The 16,284-nt window shown below is 37.3% G+C and overlaps 1 protein-coding gene and 1 long non-coding RNA gene across 2 annotated transcripts in view; one reads left to right on the top strand and one right to left on the bottom strand.

Moving 5' to 3' along the window:
• Window positions 1-16,284, top strand: part of fgfrl1a (fibroblast growth factor receptor like 1a) — a 119,167-nt gene that overhangs the window by 96,875 nt on the left and 6,008 nt on the right. The window contains 2 exon segments of the mRNA NM_200376.1: window positions 6,823-6,900; window positions 14,313-14,597. Coding sequence (NP_956670.1) covers window positions 6,823-6,900; window positions 14,313-14,597 — 363 coding nt within the window.
• On the bottom strand, window positions 1,160-2,750 carry LOC141377491 (uncharacterized). Its single transcript, XR_012389673.1, has 2 exons — window positions 2,615-2,750; window positions 1,160-2,393 (listed from the first exon to the last, which is right to left on the bottom strand). It is a non-coding gene; the product is annotated as an uncharacterized lncRNA (long non-coding RNA).

Genomic DNA, 16,284 nt, shown 5'->3' with positions numbered 1-16,284 from the left:
AGAATGGTTAAAGCGAAAGCGACAATAACTGCTGCTGCTTACAAAGAACTAATGGGAGTGGCTGTCTAACCCACCACAATCGAAATATACCTGCATTTGGCGGGTTGACGGGTGTTAAGGTGAAGCCCTGATTATTAATATACTTAAGTATTATTCTGCACTACAGAAAACATGTTTTACTCATACTTTGTATTTGAAAGTAATTTCAAGCTAAAGATTTTAATTCAATTGAGTTGTAATGTCAGAACAATCAGACAATTGTGCTTTATTATTCTTTATAATTCTTATTTACCATATTAGTTAGTCTACTGTGTTAGGTGTGCAATCTGGCACAATGACAATGACATAAATCAAAAAATAAAGCTTTTTTATTTTGGTCTCTTGTCAAGACTAGATCTAAAACAGACCTAAAACGATAGAGATTAAGCCAAAGGAAGGTTGTATAACTCTTACATTTATCCACAATCTTACTTTCTCTCTCTCAGATTTCACTCCTAGAGCATCTGACATCATGTACCTCACTCAGGACATGCGTTGGGCTTCCTCTACCATAATACACCGATTGCATAAAACACGGATTGCTGTAAAACTCGTCAATGGCAGAGAAGCGTTTTCTCTCATCAATGGCAGGGAAAGAGTTTAACGAAATCATTTATCGACTTGACGCACATCATAATACCAGCCATACATGTAAAACTCAAATAATGTGTTTCAATTCGGTCATGTCCAGTGGCCGTCATCCTTAAACTAAACCCAATTATTGCTTTTCTGTCTGTTCAATTGCTCCATTTGTTATATGTTTGCTCTCACTTTCTTTTGCAGTGTCATTTGCGTGCGTCAAATGCACGAAACGCCCAATTCGTGCCACAGGATGTCTAATTCCATCTCCGCATTGCCTTCACATGTAAATTAGTTATTGCACAGGCTGCAAGACAATACAACACCGTTTATGCAACGTTTATAAGTCTTGTAAACAATTCATTGTACTGTAAACTGAAATAAATGTAATTCGATTATATGGTTTGGAATTGGATATTTATAAGATTTACATTTTTTGCGACTATTTTGCATTTAAATAAAGAATTTCGCAGGATCGCAAAAACTTTGACTTTTTGTTGATTTTTGCGTTGGATTCTCCGATCCAAAAATCGCAAAAAACAAACTAGGGGGGTCTGAGTTTGCATGTTATCATTTTTAACCCATTCAGCGAAACTCCAGGTTTGGCAGGAACACTTGTAGTTTATCCAAGCATAAATAATAACATTGGATTAGACCTTTCTAAAATCTAAATAATAATAACTTTTCTATTTAAAGCTTGACTCTTTTGTAGTTGCATCATCTAACAAGATCAACGGAAAAAGAAAAGTATATATTTTTTTCTAGGTTAATATGGCTGGAAATTGTACTCTCATTCCACTGTAAAAACCAAGGAACTATGTTGCTGTACCATTGCGTATGCAATACCTTCATCGTGCCTGCTGCATCCATTGCATGGCAGCAAAGTTTCTTGGTTATTACACAAGAATGAGTACAGTTCCTAGCCATCGACCTAGAAAATAGTAACTTTTCATTTTCTGTTTGGTCTTTGTAAACTATATATCCACAAACATGTTAAGCTTTAAATATATGAAAGTTATTTCGTAATTTTTGAGAGATGCTAAGCTAACAAATGCAATAGCCAAACTTGGAGATCGGCTAAATGGATTGAGTAAATGTTAAAAACTGTTTAATTCTGGTTATTGTAAAACGATCCTATTTCCAAAAACTAAGCTAATTTTTATTCAAATGTATTTATTTGCGAAGTTCTATCAATTATATGTAGTAATTTTAGCTATAATTTTAGATATTAATTTCTTTTTACTTACAAATCTCCCAGTTACAGTTTTTCTCTGTTTTCAAATTTATAATTTGATAGCACACTAGAAGGTTTTGTGGATTTAGAGGGCAGATATGTTTTTGATTTTTATACTCCTGTTACAGTATATGTGTAATTCCGCAAATCGCCCAGGTCGGACATCAGCCAGGTCTTCCTTTCGTATTGTGAATTCAGCTGGTATTCATGAAGGCCCCGAGGATACACAAAGTCTCAGTCAGACTCTTTGCTTTTCCTTCTGCTCTGCTCCGGTAATCCTTAAAAGAGAAACGGAAACACTTAATGCAGGGTCAGTCTTCAGCTCCGGGAAAGAAGGCCTCTCTAAATCTGCAGCTGAAGAACGGATTCAGGCGCGGGATTGTTAGGGATTGTGCCAAAGCAGGAATGACTGTAGGTGATCAGACTGAGTTAGAAGTTGACGTTATGGAACAGGTCAACGTTGCAAATCAGAGAATGATCTCAGCAGTCCTTTGTACCTTCTGGAGGCCTTCCAGATGCCATTTACCACATTTTAGAATAGCTATATATAAATGAAAATAATAGTTTAAAAAAGTTGGCTTAAAAATGAAATGTTGGGTTATTTTAGCTAGATAGCTAGCTAACTTTACTATTCTGACAGATTAAACGACATTTCTACATGTACATTTAGATTTCATAGTGTAATCCATGACCATGTGAAACATCGTTCACAACGTTCAAATGAAAAAGCTCATGTTGGTGGAATTCGAAAGGTTCACTTACATAAAAACCGCAACGTTTGAGCCAGGTCTCAGTTTTTCGTATTGTGAAACATCCACAAGCGAAGTCCTTGAAGCCCCAAATATGCAGCGGCCAAAAGATACACTGGTACGATTGAACATAAATATGCTCGGCAGGCAGTTAATCTGTCAACTTCTTGGTGTTATTCATTCTCGGGTTAGTCTGTAGTCAGTAATGTAGTAACGTCTCTGCTGTGACCACGGCCCATAAATTTTCACAGTTTAGAGCTGGCTGTTAATATAGAGCTGTGTAGCAGTAGAGTTGGTAATGGTTTCCATAAGCCAGTGTTGGAATTCAGTAAATCAAAGCCAAGGTAACGGCTAACAGCTAGCAGCCCGTATTGTCTACCCTGTCGAGGAGGTTTCACTCATGAGGGTTGTCTCCAAACCATCTCCGGTTTCATAGCTGGCTTCACTAAAGACACCGAGGATGACAGGATAATTAGCATGTTGTGTTCAGAAACCTTGTTTTGCTTTGAGCAGAGGTGGTTGCTTCGCTTTTACTGTAAAACAACTTCATCGAATCAACTGTTTTCTGACAGCACTGGAGGTCATAAACAGAACATGGAAGAGCAATAAATCTTGGGACACCAGAGGGTTTTTCTACCCCTGACAGACATGGCATAGCCAAGTTGGACGTTTCATGCTAAGTGAGCAACTAGGGGCCAAAATCCACAGAAACTCTTGCCAGAGAGCAAAAGAGGGTACCCGGTCTCCAGCCTCAGCAGTGAACATTACAACCAGAGGAGGCCACAAACTTGGTGAAAACCCAATGGAGCAGGGCCCTACGCTCAGATTTCCTATGGAAACAGGCCTGTGTTCTACTGCCGTCTCCACTGCAGACATAAAAGCAAACATACTGAAGGGTTATGCAAACATCTTGGTCATATTGAGCTTGTTCGAAATTATGAACACGCCTCGATGGTCGACGTGTGAAATGCAGCACACTGCGGTGTCACTTCTCTTTAATGAAAGGGAAACAGGAGTTTGTTTGGTTTAGAAACCTGACAACCCTCATCCTTCCAAGATTTGTTGACTTTCCATGAATCAACCTGGGTTTTTTCCTCAGACACCTTTATGGACGGTGTGAAGTCTTGAAGTATGCCTGCACTTCACAGAACATCATATATGTTATGAAGCTCTGGAGCAGTTTCTTGACATGCAGACTACATTTATGGATGATATTAAAACAGCAAGCCATGTGTAATCCTGCAACTCCTGTTAAGGTGCCAACGAAAATGTGCGCACAATAAAAGCGAGCCCAAAACAAAAGAGTTATGTTTAGAGTGACCGTACTTCTGGGGCTCGCTGAAGGGTAAGAGCCATAGTAATTAAGCTGTTAGCCCAGCAATGAGCTGCTTTTTTCTTTGCCTGGACTGGAACCTCTCCTGCAGGAGTGTTAAACTGTGTACATTCTCAGATCAAACCACCCCGCCGACAGCTTCAAAGAGCTGACAGGCCTGAAAATGCCAGTCATGTGGTGAACGGATGAGCAGGGGCTGTAACTGGAGCAGAAGGGCCACAGATTTCCAGCCATCGTTTTCATAACACGTGACTTCAGATGTTTGCCTTCCATTTTGGAAATATCGATAATCTGATAATAAAAAAAATCTGCAGATTTATGTGGAATAATTTTAGGAGTATCATAACTAAATACCATCTAATTACTAATAAAAATAATTTTTTAACTTTAATGTTTACAAAGCAAATCCAATTAGATCTACTTATTTGGTAAACAAAGCATGTCTCATATAATATATGCTAAAAGACAGAAAATATAAAACTTTACCAACTGTATTGTAAATAAATGGTGAAATCGTAGAGGCTTCTCAACACCCCGTTTCTGCACGGAACAAAACTGCTGCAAATAAAAGTTTTGCCTACTGTGCGTAAGTTTAAAGTCTCCATAATCCGGAAGCTGCGATCAATATTCTTTCCGTAACGTAACAGTTCCTAGAGAAACAGAATATTAAATGAGCAAACAGTCGGCGTGGCTTGTTTCGGATATAGTAGGCGTTTCATTCAGAAAGATGGGAAAAGGGGGTTTAGAAGAGTTACTACAACCTAACAGACTCCTCCTCCTCACTATTCCTGTTTGTTGTCAAAACTGACAGTTGGAGCAGCATTAGCCACGGCTAATACCTCAAACTACTTGGGCTGTTACTTAACTAAGGGCTGTTCACGTTGCGTCTTTTGTACACTTTCACTTTCAAGTCCAAAGAGAAATGAACTATTGTGTTTTTGATTATTATTTTGTGCTGTACTACTTAGTTGCAGAGCAGCAATAAATAAGACTTTAAAATATGAGTAGCCATGTGACATACTAAACTAATAGTGTTTTGATGTAAATTAACGAATGCATAATAATCGTTATAACCATGAATATTCCTATAGACTATAATCGTACAACCAAAATCTATAATCGCTGCATCCCTACCTCAGACTTTACATTAGCCCCTTTCACACAGTGATACCGGTAAATATCCGGAAAAATTCCGGAACGACTTTACCGGTATATTCAAAAAAGCGCTGTTCACACAGGCGAGGACGTTACGGAAATTTTCCGGAAAAGAGCATTCACACATCCATTCCAAAATACCGGTAAATTCTGACATCATTCACCACAAATGAGCTTTAAACGGCTGCGCTTGTATTTGTAAACATTTTACTAAATTACAAACTCTGTGGATGATCAATATTGTGAACAACTTTCGCAGGATCACTTTCGCATGTCGAGATGTCCATAATATGTGCGTGTACAGGCGCTCACAGGCTGTTTCACAGGCACACGCAAAGCTTGAAGATAAACAAACAACGGCTTATCATAAGAATCTCATCGATGATTATTTACACAGTTGGCATTAAGAAGAACATATCAACGTGATCTGACTAACTTCTAGCAGCTAAATGTGTCTGGAAAAATATTCAAAGGCTTTTATTCTCAAACCGCGCAGACGTAAATGCGCCTGACTGTTGTGATTGGCTAAAGCAGACGTCTCACGTCAGCACGTTCTAGACGTGCACGCGCTTATTACGGTAATCTTCCTTCTGCATTCACACAGCGCAGCATTCCGGCAAATTGCCGGTAATGTTACAACTTCTCTTTCCGGAAAATAGCCAGAACGAATTTACCGGTATTTTCAAAAAGGACCGGCAATTTTCCGCAAAGGTCTGTATGTGTGAAAGGGGCTATTGTCAAGTAGTCGTGTCCTACACTGTAAAACCCAAAAAGGTTACTCAAACCATTAAAGGAAACCAATTGCAACAAACTATTTAAGTTCAAAAACTAATCCTAATGAGCACTGTGAACTCAATCTATTTGAGTAAACGAAGCAATTTGAGCACAGTTAAACCCAATAAATGAAGACAAGTCAATCCAACTGAGTACTATAAAACTCAGTAAGTTAAGGGAACTCAATCTGTTTGAGGATGTAGATTGCTAAAAACCATTTGGGTTAAAAAACTAATCTTTATGAGTACTGTAAACTTACTGTACTCCATTTATGTTGAAGTAATGAGGTATTTAATTAAGTAATAATGTGTACATTTTGAGTTAACTACTCATTTCATTTGATAAAGTTGACTGTTGGGTTTTACAGTAACAAAGTATAAATCAGTGAAAATGTTATAAGTATCAATTTCACCAAACTGACACTTATGTTTTGTGGTCCATAAGGGGTAAAATGTGTCAATAAATTAGATCATGAATCTAAATGACACATTTAGACCACAACTCTATGAAACTACATCTGTGGTAAAAACATGCTCTACACAACGTCGGTGCGTACATGACTTATCACTGGGCTTTGAAATGTCAACAGTTTGAAAAGCATCTAGTCAGCTTGTTTGTAGCTCGTTAACTTGAATAAGAACACAGCCGGATTAATGACAGAAACATCTGAAGGAAACTCTATCGCCCCCTTGAGTGCTAAGGTTTATTACCAGCCCTGTAATGCAAGAGCGAACGCCTGCAATGCGATGGCTATGTTCTCTTGCGTGTACTTGAGTAAACTGTTTCTGGCCTTAATCTGAAACTCAAATGTCTGTATTTGAAGGCCAAAATTATTTGGTTTAGGTGCTGAAGGATTAACAGTGATTGAATAAATGTGTGGTGGTTCCTTATTTTATAGATCAGAGTCTGGTATTTTGATAAGTAAATATTCAATTCTCCATTTCTCTTTGTCTCTCCAGATGACTCCAGCGCCGGGAGGGAAGGTGCCAGACCAGCTGGTGAAACCGAGTACTCCACTGACCTGACTGGAAAACTGGGTAAGGTGCTAGAGTCCTCTGATCCCCTTTGATCTCCTTCATTCCTGGTATTTATAATTGCTGCCCAGAAAGTCACTGAAAATATGCACCGCAGCTGCCAAGATATTTCATAAGCTGCTTTTCATGAATTGCAACTTTTAGTTTTACATTGCATTACAACTTTAAATAAAAACATGGAAAAGTTCAACTTTGAAAGACTAGACATTGTAAACATGCTTGGCTTTTCTTTTTCATTCCCAGCAGTTTGTAAAATGGTCATGAACCTGTTTGAAGAATATTTATAATAATGAAATATGAAGTGAGAGTTTTTATGAGATGCATGAGATGTTTTTTTGTTTTTTTTTTTGTAGTGCCGCAGCTCAGACTTTGTATTGTAGCATAGTTGCAGTGCTTTTGTCGTGGTGTAGCTGGAGTGATATTTAGTTATATAGTAATACTGATATTTCAAGAGTTCACAGTTAGATATTGCTTGATAATAATAGCAGGTTTGGCGTGCTGTCCCAGGAGAGAACCCTGAACTCGTCTGGTCAATGAGCATGTAAGGGGGTATGAGATCAGGTAGTTCTCGAGAGCTTCCCCTGGAAAAGGAGAAAAAGGGGCAGATGGAGTGGATGGGGGATTCTTCAAAAAATGAAAATAACCAAGTGTTAGATCACAGTCTCCACGCCAGATAATAATTGAATTAGAGACACTCTTATATCTCATATCAATGTAGAGGAACATTTCATGAAACACCATTAACATAAGACTAAACAATGAAAAAAGTACTAAATGCAAAGCAAGTAATAATCAATATAAAAAAAATAAAGAAAATCAAATCAATAATTGATTAATATAATAAATGATAAACAAATGAATTATACATATGAATCAAATTAAAATTAAAATAAAAAAATAATGGATAATTAAATTTAATACCCAAGATTTATAAATGATTATATAGCAAAAACTACACCATTTCTACACCAGCAAACAATTTTGTGTTCAATAGACGTCTAATAGACATCTACACGTACACAGTTTGGCTAAAAACAAGGCTAAACTTGTTTATTAAAAATCTAATATTAAAATCTAAGAATAGCACAAAACTAGACTAGTCGTCCGATAGACAGATTAGACATTTTATTTCTGTGATGACTAGTCTAGTTTTGGCCTATTTTTAGACGTCTATTAGATTTTCACTGACCTTGTTTTAGCCAAGACGACGATGTTCAGATGTCTATGAGACATCTATTAGACATCTGTTAAGACAAAAATGCTTGCTGGGAAGGCATTAATGATAGATAGACTATTTATAGGGAGTTTATAATGATCCGATTGGTTTACAAATGATTAAAGTTGAGAGATCAACTGCAATCAATTATATCACGTGCTCCTCTCGAAATGAGTTAGTGAAAGCTATGGAAATTACAAATGTAATACAGGAAATAGGTTAGAACCATTGTTATTGTTTACATCCCTCAAAAGGGTCTAAAGCTGGTATTTTGTAGCATAGCAGTAATAATATTTTGTTGTATATTAGTTGATTTGAATAATCACATTTGATTTAAACTGGCTTTCACCTCACAGTTCATCATTAAATCCCTAGTTGTAGTGTAATGGCACTTTTTGTAGCATATAAGCATTGACATTTTGTTGTTGCATAACAAAACTTGCCAAGGGTTCAACTCTAAGGAATTTTTCTACTAGCCTGATTATGTGATTATTATTTCACAGGTACATATTTAAATTATTTGTCAACAATAATGTCTTGAATCTAGAAATTTAATTTAAAAAAATTTAATAAATGTATTATGAGCAAAATTCAAAGTGTTATGTAAACAAAACGAGCAGTATAGAAAATATGCATGTATTTTATTGCCAAACAAAAAGTGTCTGACTTGCCAATCTGAGGAAAAACTGCAAAACATCACTTTTTTTTTTGGTCATATTGAAAATGTCTGCTTCAAGACATAACAAACACCACTTTTTTAGTCTCATAATTTGATGTTATTGTCTCTTCGCTGTACTGGATGTTACCAGGTTACGGAACATACTCACAACATCCAATCAGATATGAGGAATCGAAAAACAATATGGTGTTTACGACTTCACAGAGAAATAGTAGCAAGCAAATTAAACTTTAGTGACAAGGCAGCACTTGCCCAACCGGGCCAGTAACGATCCTGTCTACTGTCCCGAGCATCTCGCACGCTGGCCCCAGGCCATCGGGCAGTCTTTATTGTTGAGCCTTGCTTGCGGTTCTGTTGTAGCGGAGTATTAGTGATTTAGCATAGCCGAGCTTGCTGTTTTATTATAAATGACTAGCAATGTGTGTAGCATATGCGGTTTTGTTGTAGCATAACAATCCAAGTCAATCCAGGTTTGATCTGTATATCCTTATGGAAAAACATTATCAATTGAATACCTTACAAAGTGTTTGGACAGCACTTATATGCTTCTGTGTTTCCACATGTGGTTGAATCTTCCCAGATAGGCTACTGACAGGTAGTCGTGTGGACTGCGATTGGACATTAACAGTGATGGTGTAGCAGTGAAATTCTGATGAAGCACAGTGACACATTGTTTTGTTGTAACGTAGTTTTGCTGTAATATTGTAGCATCAAGTTTGCTGTTTTATTTTAGCATATTGGAGTAACATCCCTGCTAAAAAATCCAGCTTAAACCAGCCTAGGCTGGTTGGCTGGCTTTAGCTGGTCGACCAGGCTGGTTTTAGAGGCGTTTTGGCCACTTCCAGGCTGGTTTCCAGCCATTTCCAGCCTGGTTTTAGCTGGTCAGGCTGGAAAATGACCAGCTAAATCCAGCTAAAACCAGCTTGACCAGCCTGGTTTAAGCTGGACATAGCTGGTTTTGGCTGGGCTCCCAGCCTGGCTAGGCTGGTCAAGCTGGTTTTAGCTGGATTTAGCTGGTCATTTTCCAGCCTGACCAGCTAAAACCAGGCTGGAAATGGCTGGAAACCAGCCTGGAAGTGGCCAAAACCCCTCTAAAACCCGCCTGGTTGACCAGCTAATACCAGCCAACCAGCCTAGGCTGGTTTAAGCTGGATTTTTTTTCAGCAGGGATGGCAGTGACGAGTCTTAGAAACCCTTATTAGCATATTAGCATTTGGTTTAGCATAGCAATACTTGCTTTTTTTGTGGCTTATCTATTTTATTTTTCACAAAAGGGTGGGCATTTTAACCTAAATGTCGACTTTTATTCTCATTCACTTACATAGATTTTTAGTCAGATTTAAAGAGCATTATGTTGCTTGATACTGCAAACTTTTGTTTATTTTTTTAGCATAAAAATATTTTGTAGCTTATTAATGTTGAAATTTGGTGTAGTATACTGTTGCAGCACCTGCCATTTTGTTGTAGAGTAGGTGGACTTGCTGATTTGTTGTTGCATAGTAATGGTACAGTAACATTTCACTGTAGCATAACTGCAGTGCTGTTTTGTAGATTGGGGTGAGAATTAACTTAAGAGCCTTCCAGTCTTTCACAACATGACAACTGTACATGCTGTTTGCTAGAAGAGCGAAGGTGATCCAGGTTTGATCTGTATATCCTTATGGAAAAACATGTGGCAACTGAATACCTCACAATGTGTTTGGACAGCACGTACCATCCGTCATTCACATGTGGCTGAATCTTCCCAGATACTGACAGGTAGCCGTGTGGTCTGGGATTGGACAGTCCCCATTCCATTTCCTGTGTCCCGATGCTCCCTGGAGTCACAAACTCCTGCCTCTGGAGCCCAGTGTTTGCTTTGGTAATTGCATTTGACAAGCCAAAGAGCAGGCTATTTATGTGAAGCGTGAGGGGGGAAGCATTCCATTCCCTCAGACGACTGCCATCTGATTTGATATCGCTAAACTCTGCGGTGTTCAACGAGGGCCTGACCTGCTTGTTTTTGTACTGTGGGGTTGTGGTAGTTGCGATGGCTGCTGGTGGGAGATGCTTAGTTCACTGTTGTATTTGCCTTTACTGTGTTTGTTCAGAGTCTGCTGCGAGCGCTAACAGTCAGCAGGGAGCTATAGAGTCAAACTACAGACGAGCTGCTGTTTGCTTTGTCTGATTGCATTCATGGTGTGGTGCTTTGCTCAGTAAATTTGCCCACACAAGAACTGCATGTCCACTCTCTTATGCTTTATTTTCTTTGTAATCTTAGCAGGGTTGTGTAAATTCTGTTGATGAAGCAGCCTTCTTTTTTTATTTAGGGAGTTAATTGTAAAAAGCAGTAAGCATGGTATTTAAATGTGCATTAAAAAAAAATTACTAAATGAGTTGGCTATGGAAATTGCTATATAGTCGAGATGCAACTATTAGGCTATTTTATATATATATATATATATATATATATATATATATATATATATATATATATATATATATATATATAAATATAAATTAGAGTTAATTTAAAAGTTTATATAAATATTTATGGGTGGCACAGTTAGCACTGTCCCCTCATAGAAAGAAGGCTGCTGGTTCCAGTCTCAGCTGGATCTGTTGGAGTTTTTATGTTCTCCCTGTGTTCGCGTGGGTTTCCTCAGATTTTTCCATTTCCCTCACAATTGAGAGACATGCACTAAAGGTGAATGGACTGTTTGACCGTAGTGTATTTGTGTGAATGTAAAAGTCTATGGGTGTTTCCCAATACTGGGTTGCAGCTGAAAGGGCATTTGCTGTGAGAAAACAAATGCTGGATAAGTTGGTGGTTAATTCCACTTTGGCGAACACTGATGAATAAGGGGACTAAACTGAAGGAAAATAAATTAATAAATATTTGTCAACATATACATTAATTCATTCATTTTCTTTTCAGCTTAGTCTCTTTATTAATCCAGGGTCACCACAGTGGAATGAACCGTCAACTTATCTAGCATTTGTTTTACGCAGCGGACGCCCTTTCAGCTGCAACCTAACATTGGGAAAATATCAACATAATATACTGTATACTGGCTATTGGACTCCAAATATTAAGAATTAAATGTAATCGAATATAAAGAATTATTGGATAGAGTTATTATCAGTCATTAAATAAAGGGTTGAGGAGTTCAGATGCAAAACCTCTAAGTCTGAAATTGTCCTCAAAAATTAGCATTTTTATTCAGGTTTGTGTGTGTAGATTCAGTAATATCACTTTTATGGCAAAGAATAAGTCCTTTTCCTGGTCTTTAAAGTGAAATATCTCACCATAAACAAAAGGAGGCTGAAAAAAATGTTCATTTTTAAAGGAAATTTCAGACAGCACTTAGAGGTTTTTGCATCTGAACTCTTCAGTTATGAATTATTAGCTTTCAAATAGGAAGGGTTTAAATTCCTATATCAGTGCTTCCTTAAAATCTATTTAATAAACAAGAATATTTTGAAGACACAAAACATTGAGGACAATTATTTTTGAAAACCATGTCTTTATGCAAAACTGTACATCTTTTTTATGCTAAGCAAATTGTGAAATTGGTTTGCATTTTATTTTTATTTTTTTGTTCATTTATTCTAAATGAATATAGTTTTTAGTATTTCTATAAGTTTTTTCACCAAAGCACAAGACATTCAGTGAAGCATATACTACAATACTACATGAACAGTTGTAATTCATAAAGATTACTATTAAAGATATTAATAATTATTGATAGCTTTATACAGTGCTATGCATGTATGAGTGGACCCCACAGATGTCTCATTTAAAGCAATATTTTGTATAGGAGGCTTTACAGTAAAATATTTTTGCTTATACGTTAGATTTGTCAGTATCAAAGCCAAAACTGGAACTAATCCAACAAAAATAATCCAAACATTACTATATCCAAATTAATATGTTGGAAAAAACTATTGAATAAAAGTTTCATAAATAGAAAAAAAAAAAAAAAAAAAAGAAACAAAACTTTTATTTATTTTAATTTTTTTTGCAATAACTAGTTTGAAGGACCATGAAACCCCCCTCTTTTGTTTTGTTGAAGTCTATCTCAGAATTAAAGAAAAAAAACAAAAATGCTAAATGATGGGCATGGAGTGCTACAAGCAGAGGGAAGAGTAGGCCCGGCCGGCAGAGAAGGGGAGAAAGAGGGGAGTCAACAACTGTTGAACAACTGACACAAACTGTGAGGAGACGCATGATTTTATAGTTTACAAAGTTAAAATGCAAAGAAATAAACAGTAATTTAATGTCCTGCTGCATGTCGTCACCTCAATTATAAGGTTCTGACATTTTGAGTTATTGACATTCTTATTAAATGACAACTTCTTTACATTGTGTGATGTTTTATATAAGCTGTTTACATTTTAAGACTTCTTATTTAAAAAAGAAAAAGTCACACACATACTACTGTTTGCTATATGTAATGCAAAAACTTTGAAGCTCCATATCTCAAAGTCATTCAGAACGCAGATAGAACCTTGTAATTCCAAGGTGACGATGTGTTATTCGTGTTGAACACTATAAATGAGGACTCCTCCTGAATCCCCGGGTCGGAATACAGACACAGTGGATAGCAGTGCAGCAGGTCTCTTGCCCTGTCTATTTCAACCATTAGCCCTGCTGGTAATATGGAGGATTTTAAACATAGGCGAACAGCAGCACGGATATAGGCGATGTGTCTGAATAATTAAATTGATAAAAGACAAAGTCTGCCGTTCTCTAATTCTTATACAGCTTTCCTGACAGAAAATGCTTGCTGAACACAAACAGCTTTGCTGCATGGGCCCTGACAGGATCACAGGGAAAAACACGCAACACACCCCGTGGATCATGGAAACAAACACATATGACCTTTCATGAATGGCTAAATACTGCGTGCCGTATGATGACCCAGTCATTGGGTCTCACAGCTTGGTAGGTCTCCATTGCCTTCAGAAAGCATGTGCTCTCATGAGAAGCAGGCTCTTCTCATGGGATAAGAAAATTCAGCTATTAATAATAATGAGAAACCGACACATCATCATTCCACTAGCAGATTTGCGCTACATTGCCGATTTTGATCTCGCCACCAAAATTAAACCCGGGAAATTAAATTAGCTGACAAAAAAAATAAAAATAAATAGAAAAAATATCCAGTTTTCCCACAATTTAAGCTGACAGGTGCTTACATTGTCTTAACTGATGCTCAACACATACAAATCTGTTAAAACCTCAAAAAAAGGAGTCCAGGGTATCTTAAACCTTTAAATTTCAATATATATTTTCAAGAGGAGGTGTGCTTATTTATACTGAGAAGTGTATAAAACAAAAAGGATTTTATTAGAAATCCTTTTTCAGTTTAGAGTGAAATATGAACAGACATGCTTTTGACAAGCATAGAAGATTTAACAACTAGACATCTCACTAAAGCAGGCGGTAAACCTGAGAAATCTGATAGAAACCTGTTCCATTCAGGTTTCAAGTTGCCGTCTAAACATTCTCACCTTTTTTTCCCTCTTACTTTGTAGTGCGGCCTCGCTTCACACAGCCAGCCAAAATGAGAAAGCGTGTGATTGCCCGCCCAGTGGGCAGCTCCGTGAGGCTCAAGTGCACAGCCAGCGGAAACCCCAGACCGGACATCGTCTGGCTGAAGGACAGCAGGCCTCTTACACCCGAAGAAGTGGGCGAGGGACGGAAGAAGAAGTGGACTCTCAGCCTGAAGAACCTGACGCCCGAACACAGCGGCAAATACACATGTCATGTGTCCAACCGCGCAGGAGAGATCAACGCTACCTATAAAGTGGAAGTCATCCGTGAGTCACACACATCGGCTCTTTCATGTTCTGCTGGAATGCAGTGCAATTCTTGATGAATCACTGATATAGCGTAGATTGAACATGCAGCAACAGTTTAAGAGTATTGCTCATTAGCTGGATGCTGTTAAAAGAGGTTTAACAGCTGTATGGCAGGCTGACAAAGATTTGTGTTTGGAAGAATTGACTCAGTCACTCATCGCTAACAAACAACATTAGCATTTTATTCGCAGCACTAATGCACTAAAGCACCAAAAGAGATGTCAGTCGATTACTAATCAATGAACTAAGGGATACTGTGCATAGATACACAGCTATGGAAGTCAGCATGAACTAGAAGTTGTTGAGACTTATTTCAGTATGTTGATGTACTGTACATCCATCTGAACAAACTATAATGGGGGGCGGGGTTTCCTTTTGTGAATCTTTTCCTCAGAGCAAACTAATGGTAAGATGGGTGTGGTTAAGAATACTGTGGCTGAAGCTGTTAAACCGGCGTCAACATAAAGACCACCACTCCAAATGCTGAAGCTAATTGTCGGTTGATTGAAGATTATCAAACAGATTTTTTCCATAGTTCACATTAAGAATAACAATGTGAGCTAGCAAAATAAACATTGTAACTTTGATTTGACAAGTGCTTTAAATTCTAAGTTCTCTGAATGTACTAGATGTATTAGCTATAGGTATAAATATAGAGTAATTCTTCAATATTTATTCAGTCTGTAAAAGCACAAATATTGTCTTTCAGAATATGCCAGAACAAGGTTCCACTAAAGTATTGCTTTCTTAACTCTACTGAAGTTAAAATATTGCTATTGTTTGTTATCTATGAACTAGATTGTCAACAGATGTTGGGGTGGGGGGGTGGAACGTATAACCCAGTAAAAAGCAACATAAAATAGTTCAAATATTGGTCCATAATCTGGCCTCACAAATACTAAACAACTGAAAACTAAAATCCAAACTGGACTCCAAGCGCTTTAAAGAAGAGTTATTAGTTGTCGAGGTCATGTAACCTTTGAGTGGATAGTTTGATTTAGTACAGACTGAAGAGATAATACACCAAAAAATGTGGTTCTTAACTCTTATTTCTGTTAAACACAAAATAAGAATTTAATTGTTTCTACTTTATTGACATCTCATCAGACAATGCTTCTCCATCATTGACAAGTTTTTAGGCCGTCTGTGTTTTATGTGTATTACGATAAGTGAAAGGTCCTGAATGAGTTACAGTCCCGGATACAAAATACAAAGACTCTGAATCTAATTGCTCATGTTTCAATTATCTTAAATCACATAAAACAAAAGTCAGTGTGTGAGAGACACCTAAACAGACACACAATTTACTGTAACTCCTCTTAAATATACGCATATGTCCTTGTATATTCAAATGTAGCAATACCAGTCAATGTTGGTCCCCATGAGGAAAATGGGGATGACATATGTGAAATGCAGATTGTTTACTGTGAGGGCTAGGGGTAACGTTTGGCAAAGGGGAATATGATATACCAACAAGATCTCACAGCAATTTGTAACTTTTTGATTCAGTGGTTAATTCATATGAATTTGTAGAATCTCATTTACACAATTTAGTGCAATTTAATTTCAAATTCAGTATATGAAAAATGTTTTAATTTTCAAATTAAAATCTCGCCAGTGTTTCCTGATATATAAGGTATTAAAA

The sequence above is a fragment of the Danio rerio genome, chromosome 14 (assembly GCF_049306965.1).
Source record: "Danio rerio strain Tuebingen ecotype United States chromosome 14, GRCz12tu, whole genome shotgun sequence".
Lineage (NCBI taxonomy): Eukaryota > Metazoa > Chordata > Actinopteri > Cypriniformes > Danionidae > Danio > Danio rerio.
Note: the sequence above shows the minus strand (reverse complement) of the source record. Positions and strands in the feature narration are given on the sequence as shown.